The 10,506-nt window shown below is 23.6% G+C and overlaps 2 protein-coding genes across 2 annotated transcripts; both read right to left on the bottom strand.

The window, feature by feature from the left end:
- Positions 1-274: 274 nt before the first annotated feature.
- Positions 275-1,911, bottom strand: PVX_108255 (hypothetical protein; the record flags this gene model as incomplete). Its single annotated transcript, XM_001612524.1, has 4 exons — positions 275-430; positions 540-766; positions 827-1,754; positions 1,894-1,911. The coding sequence occupies 4 exons, from the start codon at positions 1,909-1,911 to the stop codon at positions 275-277; spliced, it is 1,329 nt and encodes a 442-aa protein (XP_001612574.1).
- Positions 1,912-4,534: 2,623 nt separating this feature from the next.
- PVX_108260 (Pv-fam-c protein) lies at positions 4,535-5,871 on the bottom strand (the record flags this gene model as incomplete). Its single annotated transcript, XM_001612525.1, has 3 exons — positions 4,535-4,621; positions 4,774-5,694; positions 5,827-5,871. The coding sequence occupies 3 exons, from the start codon at positions 5,869-5,871 to the stop codon at positions 4,535-4,537; spliced, it is 1,053 nt and encodes a 350-aa protein (XP_001612575.1).
- Between the last annotated feature and the right edge of the window lie 4,635 nt (positions 5,872-10,506).

The following is a 10,506-nucleotide window of genomic DNA, read 5'->3' on the forward strand; positions in this document are numbered from 1 at the left end:
ATAATAAATGCAATCTTCTTATAACTAAATTTCATTTATGTTATTCTTTTCATTTTAAGGCATTTGTCATAATACTACAACTATGTAGATGATACATTTGGATCAATTTTATATAAAAATCTATGTGATATATAGATTTATTTATTAAAAAATATATATTTATTAGAGATATTATGTTTGAATTGTTCAAATATAGTTATTGAATGCATGATTTTTATTTTATCGTCACCTTATAAATAAACTTATTTTTTATGAAGAAATAACACAACATGGCCTATTCCGCTAGAGGATTCATTGGACCATATCCAATATGCCCACCTTCATAATCTTGAATATCTGGAAATACTCCTGGGAATGGTCCACTGAAACCACTAGGAATTCTACGTGCGCGTCCTCTTCCTCCTCTAAAGTATGTTCCAACAGGAGTATACTAAAATTAAAAAAGTTATATTAAGAATTTTATAAAATAATTTTATGATAATTATATATTTTTTTAAATGTATTGTACATAATAGGTGTAAATTTAAAATTTAGAGTACCCTAAAAAGTAAAAATAAAGCACCCATCCCACCAGATACACCCATCAGAGGTACTGGATCAACATTTTCTGAAATAGTAGAAAAAGCATCTTTCATATTATGAATGAAACCTCTTCCTTCACTTGAAGAACTCAGAGGATCTCCTGATATATGATTTCTTTCTTCTCCCGATCCTAATATATTTTCTAGTTGTGAATCATAAGAATGTCCTCTTTCTCTATAATATCCTGGTTATGGATATCTTCCTGATGCTGTATTAGATATTGATAATTCATCATGTGAAAGACGTCCATATTGTCTTGATAATGTATTATGTACTGGTCCTCTATAATCTACTGATGCCGCACGAGTTTCTGCTTCCTTTGAATGGTCTATGGTTACTGAATCGATTTGGTGTTCTTGAAGTGCTTCATGTCCATGTGCACTTTCTACTTGTTGCTGTTGTTCTTGTATATCAGTACGTCTTCCTTGTTCAGCTATAGCTTTAGAACCAGATTCTTCAACTTGTGCTTTTAACAATGCCGCTTGTTGTCGCGCTCTTGCTTCAACTTCTAATTGTTCTTTTTCTCTTTCTATCTCTATTTTTGACTTATGCAATAGGTATTTCCTATGTGGACATTCATAATAAGGCTGCAATTTTAATCCTTCAATTAAACCTTTCATAACTAATGATTTATTAATTAAATCTTTATCTTCCTCATAATTATCTACGATATTATTGTGATACTGAATTGCATATCCCAAGGTATTACATTGATCTGCATAATTTTTCCAATATGGTGTTTTGGTATATTCATAGTACTTATCATACAAATAATATAAGTTTTTCAATTTATCAAATATGTTAGAATCTATGTAAAACATTTTAGATTCACAATAATCATTTGTATAACCATCCTCTTTTTTAAATTCCTCCACAAATTTTTTAGTAATACTAAATGTATCTTCATTATATTCTACATTGTTTTTTTTTTCGACTTCTTTAAATAAAATATAGCTAATATAATTACAAGCATTTGAGGAATCATAAGATATAAAAACACCTTTGTTGTTTATATGTCTAAATATTTCTTTAAAAATATCATTATACTTTCGTTTTTCTTGACCATCCGTAGTATTATTAATAACATTATTAAATTTCTGTGTGTTAAATTCTACTCCCCAATCGGGGTTGAATTTATTTCTAAAAAATTCAAATTCGTTATAATTAAGGTACTAAAAGAAAAGAATGAGTTATAATATATATTAAGATTAAAGAAAAATATTATGATAAAAATCATATTCTATTATAAGTTACGTAAGTCTTTTAAATAAAAAGATATTATATATATACTCATTAAAAAATGAAAAATACCCAAGGTTTTGGTGACATTGTTGCCATTGTTTTTGAAGAAAGGTAGTAAAAGATGTTAAAAAAATAGTTAATATTTAATTTATTGTTTAATAAAATAATATTATTAAATATATTTTTCTTTTACACTATATATTTCATAGTTACTTAAATTGTAATCATATAAACGTAGTATGGGCTATATTTCAGTTAATATTATGCTATATTTTATGATATAAATATTAATAAATACCAAATAAACATATATAATAATGTATCATAATCGATATATAACAAAATAAATATGGATGAAATAAATTAAAATTTATAAAATTATCTTACATAGGATACAATAAAATGAATAACTTATAAAATTCCGGGATATGTACATCAATTTGCCTTATAATAATTAATTATTTTGCTTTCCTTCAAAGGATTATGGACTGTTATATATTTGTTAACATATATTAAACTAAGCATTTAAATATTATTTATTATATCATGTATTTATAGATTCTTAATTTGGCGTATATAATAATGTATTGAACACTTTATTAGATGATCATTAAAGCAATTTACAGCGGTAAATGTTTTACTCTAGAATATGAAATTTATTATTATTAAGGAAAATTGATATTTATGTATACGTAAATTATATAAAAAGAAAATATATTATGTTTAATATTATTTAATTCAGTAGTTTTACGTGAAATACAAATTATAAAAAATTACGTTTATTACAATTGCATTATATGTTTAATTGTGTATATATGATAAATTATATGTGGTTATACACATTCTTCTCCCTTTTATCTTTTCACGAAAATTTTCTATTATTTTTATTTATTTAATAATATATATAATAAAAATAATCGCTTAAACCACAATTCATTAATTTTAGAAATAGATGAATATGTTTATTTTTTTATTGTTTATTATTCAGGGGTGATTGCTTTTTTTATCTTATGATATACTTATTTATATATGCATCCATGATTTTAATTAAAATTTATTTGCTCATTAAATCGAAAGAAAATTTTCGAATGTTTAATAAAATAATAGATAAATTAAATATATCTTTGCATATGCATAAAAGGGTAATTATGAAAAATATGTTATGACAATTTATTAAGGCATTATAAATAGTACTATTATGAAGGTATTTTTATGATATCGCACTTGAGTTTATCATTTAAATTCAATTTACATTATAAACGTATATACCTGGTAATTAACACTCAAGAAGGAATATAATAACTTTGTGTAAAATTCACGTTATTTTTTTTGAATGAGTATATTAGTCCTTTATAATACATTAGAATATATATATTTTTTGAGCTAAATCAAAAGTACAATATTTCTAATTTATTTGAATTATATAATTACATATTATTATATGTTTATGAATTATCTTTTTACGTATACAAGTTCTACCATATGTATTATAGCCAATTTTATGTGATGAATTCTCCATTCACACCATATTTTTTTAAATTTTGTGTTTACGAAAATTATATATATTATAAAAGATATTTTTCTTTTTATTTATATAAATCTCACTATTAAACACTTATTAAAAAATTAATATTGACAGGAATTATAATTAATTTATTATGATATAATTTGAGTATTGTTTAATAAATATACATAATTAAAAGCATTTGTACCTTCTATCAGTAATAATTGAGTATATATCATAATTCGTAGATTAAATAGTAAAAAATATATTATATATTCATTAAAAAAGCTTTTAAAAATATACACTACGAACGGGAAACAAACAATTATATAATATTCTTACGTATGGAAAAGTAAATTCTTAAGAATATAAATATAACTAAAAATTCCATAAGAGTAATATGAACTAAAAAATAACATATTTCGTTTGCTTGTGGTTAATGATACTATTGATAAAAAATATGTATTTACTATTCTAATAATATTTTCTTTGTTCGTCAAAGTTAATGGATGCCTTAATGATGGTAAATTATTGTTAGTTAATATGCAATTTATGCATTATATTGATAACATAACGGTATACAAGCTCTCTTGCATAAAATACCGAATATTTCTTATCCTTATTATGATGATAAATATGATATTTTTTATTTATGTTTCTTTTTACTTAAGCAGTAATTTGCAAAATTAATCTACAATAATATATATATATTTATAACTTTTTTTTACTTTATGATACTAAAATCGTAATGAAAATATTTTTACTGTATTATGAAATATGCATTTAAAATAAAATAAATTTATATATTACTCATGTAAATTAACGTAATGATTAATTGACACATGTAAAAAAAAGACTTAAAAAAAATATTTCAAAGGGAATAATTTAATATACCTTTCCATAGACTCCATTTAACTAAATCAGTTTTACCATTACATATTATGCTATAATGTATTTACCATTCATGGAAATAACATTTTTTCTATTGCATTTTAATTTAAATAATTTCTTGAACATACGATGCTACTTGATTTTACGAAGCTTTAGTTTAAATGATTTTCTTATATAACATGAATTGATATTTTATCATTCATATTTCCTATTTCTGAAAAAAATTATTCCTTTTTTTTTGATTTGTACAGAAATTCATTAATTTTAATCATATTGATAATTCTAATTAACTTCCCATCACTTATCGTATTCCTTTTAGTAATCTGTTACAGAGCCGTATCCAAGTTGATATTCACCATTTGGTATACCAGTTTGTAAATATTCAAAATTATTCATTAGGGTCTCATCATATACGTTGTTATCTAAAGAAAATATATTACTTCCATTTCTTGCTCCTCTTAGTGCATTTAACCGAGACCTAAAGGGTCCATACTAATGTCATAAAAAGGATATTACAATTTAATAATGTACTTAAATTATTATATTATATTAACATGAAATATAAAACTTGTGCATAATATTTCCTTTATGTAATGATATTTTACCTTATATAATATGGTACCAAATAGGGAAATTCCTGCAAGCGAAGCAGCAGCATAGGTAGTATCTAGCCTAGGTTCTGTATGGCTGTTCTCATTTATATTTAATTGAAGTGATAATGATTCAAGATCTTCTACATCTTGTGCTTGCATTACATCGCTGCTTATTTCATCTCCTTGCGACTCCTGTACAGGTGTCTCAGTTTCAGTTAACATTGTATCTCCATTATCTGACATAGCTTCCGTTGGTTTAGCTTTAGGCATACATTCTAGATTTTCAAATTTGTTGATTATATTGGAAATTGTACAACCATTGTCTAAAAGAAAATATTTGCGATCAATAAATGATTTATATATTTTCATTAATGTATCCTTTCTATATTCTATGCGTTTAATAAATATAGGACAATGCTTATGATTAAGAATTGTTTCATTATTCATTATATAATCAATATCTTCACATAAATCATACATCATCTTCTTAACATAGACGTAACGGTTTTCATAATTATCGAGGTTTCTTTCACAATTTAACCAATGATTATTTCTTAATACTCTTTTGCTGATTTGCTGAATGTTATTTTCCCATTCTACTTGTTCAATTCCATCGAACATTCTAATTCTTTGTGCTATGATGTCTATAAGATAATTTATACTTTTGCAATAAAAAGAAAGATCCTCTTCTTTTATTTTATTTTTTTTTTTATTTAAGAACTTCTTCAACATATCTTCATATCGATTCACCCATGAGACAATAGCATTTTTATCTTGTTTTAAAGAATGGTTTAAAATTTTAACAAATTCGATATTTTTTATTATTTCTAGATTACGTATATCAGTAGGAAGTTTTTTTTTTAAGGGCCTGTTATCATAAAACTAGTAATAAAAGAAAAAGCCTAATATATACACATATATTGCTATTACATCCTTATTAGAATGATTAAAATTAATATATATAAACTAAACTTCATATATTATATTTTCACTGAATATGAAAAAAAACATTACCACGTCAAGACTTATCTGTATGGTGTGAGGATTTGCAGGGTCCATGATTCCAGAAACTTTAATTATATATTTGCATAGAACTTTGAATGCTATAATTATATCACATATATTATTATATTACAATTTAAAAGTAATGTTTAAGCAAAACAAAAAAATTAGCTCTCCAAACACATAGTATATATAAAATAGCAATAGGAATAATTATATATACTTAATGCTGTTAATATACACACAAAATATATAATATTGTGCTCATCAATTAAAACAAAGCGAATTATAATTTTATTACCATCAAAATAACTAATTCCTTTTTATATTTATATAAAAATATTAAATGATACATATAAATATAAAATATAGTTTTGTGTATATTTTTATTTATCTATTTTAAATTCGGAAAAACATCAGACAACAAAATGGTTATATACAAGTATGGATATAGTAACATATTCCCCAATTGTTAGATATAGAAAAGGATTATTCATAAAATTATTTTTAGTATCATTAACATGTCTGTTATTTTTATTAGCACATATCAGTGAAGAAAATTGCATTAATACATACATTAAAAAAAAAGGACAAACACAGTATCATAATTGTCAAGATGCATACAATACATAATTAATAACATAATATTTTGATAATACAATTTTAGATACAATAATATATTATAGAACCTTCTTTTGTATTTATATCATCCTACGAATATATGCTAAATTAATATATGAATTAATTTTTTTTATTCACTGTTAAGGTTTACTTATTATAACATTTAGCCTATAAATACACTGATCGAAAGAATAATTGCATTATTATATCGATGGAAAAAAAAAGGATGAAATATTGAAAATATGAGAGTTAGTTACAGAATCATCAATTAATAAATTAGATAAAAATTGTTAATCACGCTATATTTTATATTATTATATGTTAATTAAAAGTTTAGCATTATACATATAATGGAAGAAAAAATACCATATAGTATTTTTGTGGAAATTTCGAAAAAATTATAACATATTTACGTACATTTTTGGATAACATAATTTATATAAATAAAAAATTAAAAAATATTTTGTGTAAGAAAAAAATTATATTTTTCAATTTTCTTTTTGTAAATATAAGTTCTGATTAAAGGAAGTATAAAGATTCAATTACGCATTAAAAAATAGTTATAATTAAATGTTTAAATTGCACATTTATATTATTATTTTTTTTTATATTAGTATATTATAAAATAATTTTATGTAATCCTTTTTATTCACGAATATTATGTTTATGTAGAGTATGTAATGCATAATAACTAACTCTAAATTAGTTAATTGCGTAAGATATAATGGGGAGAATAATATAAACAAATATACTTTACTTAAAATTTGAAAATCCATTTCTAACATATATAATTAACATATTCAATATATTTAATTTTTTTATTTTATTATTCTATATATTACATATTTTTATTAACGATGCCTATTTATACATAATAACATTTTAATTCGCTTATTTTTTAAATGTGTCAATGTAATTATTTGTTCATACCCAATTTTCTTCCTCATTACGATTATATCTTTTAGTATAATTGGCATGGAAATTATTTTGAATTAGAAAATATTATTCTGTATGGTATTCTATTTAATGTTATTCTTCATGCTCGTAATATGGATTAAACTATTCTGATGCATAATCGAACATTACATTGTTCTCTTCATTTAGATTAGTTATATTGTTTTTGTTCCACCACAATCTTATGTGTAGAAGTTTCCCTAATGGTGTAAATATGTATATAAAAAAAATTTTATAGAATATATGTAACATATTAATTTATTCTTTACGACCATATAATGCAAATATTTTATAGATAAGTGTATCCAATTGATATGTATTAATTATATTTGTTTTTATTTTATATAGAATCCCAAAACTTATGGAAATAACAACTGCTCCTAGAATCACTTTACCAAAAGTTGTTATTTTGTTGGAGCTATGACGTGATAACTGTGAAGCAGGAGAAGTAAACATTGCACCTGATGTGTACCCCGATTATAGATGTCAATATGGACGTTATTCCACTTGTCCTTTAACTAAATATTTGGCAGCAGACTTTAATTTTTCCATTTCTTTGAGACAAATAAGCTTATACCCTTATTAAATAATTGTAAAGATGAAGGATATTAAGGTAGTAGCAAACCAAACAGTGGTTCATTGCTATTTGTTTCGTGGGGTTCGTCATCTGCAACATCTTCAAGTAGTAGGAATGTCCTTGTTGCAGGGGATGTAAAGGCTTCTGGTGTAGGAGGTGATAAAGGAGCACAAGGACCTTCCAAAAACTTAGCAGGTTCAGCAGTTTCACAAGGTTTAACACGGTCAAGCAGTGCACGAGTTTCAGAAAGTGCCGTAACTCCAGCAAAAGTAAGTTATAGTGGAACAGGTGGAAAGGCATTACCTGGACCTGTAGCGAACGTAAATACCAAAGAAGTGTTGAGTCAAGCATCAAAAGAGATCCCTGGTAAAGGTGCTCTTGCCGTGCCATCATACACTTCAGGCATTAGAACAGATACAGTACCTGTACCCATTGTTGATTCTTCTGGTCCTTCGGAGGGTGTATCTGATAAGGTGGACTCAAACTTTTATCGTAACATCATCATGGCTGCTGCAATACTTGGAACGATATTCTTCCTTTTCTATTACAACATGGTAATCGCGCAATCGATTTTGTGAAGTATGAATGTTATGTTAAGATATACATTTTAAATTACTTTTGAATGTATAGTTACACAGTACATTTTTACCCTTTTATTTTTCATTTATGAGTTAGTCTTCTGGTCTAAAATCAAGATTTCCCAAAAGAAAATGAAAGAAAAAAATATTTGAGCATAATTACTATGAAGAGTATGAAAAAGAGTTAGCGAAGTATGAATCAGATAATGAGTCTTTAGATTCTCAATCAGATCGATATTATTTGAATTATCAACCTGAACGAGACTATGACTACTAATTAGGTGTATAAGGAGAAAACTATTATAATAGTTGTTTTAATAGGTTATAACATTGAATTTCTTTTCTCCATTATTATTATCAGAAATAATGAAGAACAAATAAGGATAAAATACACAAAAATTGTGCTAGTTATTATATAATTAAAAAATCATATATATGTATTGCTTTTGATAATATTAAAGAAGTAATGGATTATGGGAATAATTAAAATATTAAATATAATTCGACAATGTAAATTACATGGATCGTCTGAAGTTGGATATTATTTGAATATATATAAAGTTAAACAGCTTAAAAATAGGTGAAATTATATTAAATAGGAATAAGTTATGCTGAGGACCAATTATATTATTTAATAACTAAGGATTTAAAATATATGAAATTTAAAAAAGATGTTATATGCAATTTAATGGGATGTTATAATAATAATATTTTGTGAATCTGATTGAATGATAATATGATGTTTGTTATAATTACTTAAGATCACCTTAATGCATATTTATAGCGAACATAAGACACTATGAAATTCTAGCTTATATTTTACATGTATTCTTTTAAACGTAATATATGTAAATTATATATTAATTAATTTTTTTTGTTGTTCATTTTATTTGTTCATTTGTTACCTACTAATATATCATAATTAAAATTAAATATTTGTTTTAAAAAAAAAGTTTTTTTGTGTAAATATTTCACTAATTTGTTCATTTTACTATTTTTTGTTTACTACATATAGAATATATGTCTTTTTATTATATCAAGCATGTGCTTTTATATTAAACATTTTACGCATGCTAAAACCTGCTAGATACTCATCTTATGAATTAATTTGAATAAATTATAAATTCGTTTATATTATTGCTAATGATATATTTGCTATGTTTATTAATTTTAAATATAAAATATGTCTACAATTAATATAGCTAGGAATAAGTTTAAGTAAAATATCGAACACCTCATATTAATGAATGGTAAAACTCAAAAGCATAGGTATCATAAATATAAAAATTTGGACATCCAATATATTGTAATTTTAAATAAGATCTAAATCATGCACATAACAGTACTTTCCCCTATGCGTACTATTTTCGTGCGCGTGTATTGTAAAAATTTATTAATCCCATTTAATAAAGGATCTAATTTATATTAGGTATTCATTTATGTTAAACGTCTTGATAACATTCCCCATTATATATATTTTTATAAGGAAAATTATATTTTTTAAGTTATTTTTTTAAATAATTAGGCGTATGTTTCGCATAAAACTATAATTCTTTAATCCTTTTTTTTTATAACATTATATTTTTCCTTTAAAAAAAATAGGGGGAAAATAAATGCTCCAAACTATAAGTTAAAAAAATTCAGCAGTATATTTTTCTCATTTGTGAAACATTAATATAAATGATAATAAAAAATTATAAATGATATTAATATATAAAAAAAAAATTGAATGTTAGCATATTTATTATAATATGCATATATATAATGATAACAAATTTCAAGCTATTGATATTCACTAAAGGAAACACATAAAATTAAAAAAAAAAGGAGTACGGAAATTATTTATTTTATTTCGAATGAATATATTTATAAAAAATTAAGGAGTATGTATCACAGAAAAAGCTTAAAAAATATTTTAATAAAATAAAAACATCAGGTTTGTTAAAATTTTAATATATAAAA

The sequence above is a fragment of the Plasmodium vivax genome, genomic scaffold, assembly GCF_000002415.2.
Source record: "Plasmodium vivax scf_7150 genomic scaffold, whole genome shotgun sequence".
NCBI lineage: Eukaryota > Apicomplexa > Aconoidasida > Haemosporida > Plasmodiidae > Plasmodium > Plasmodium vivax.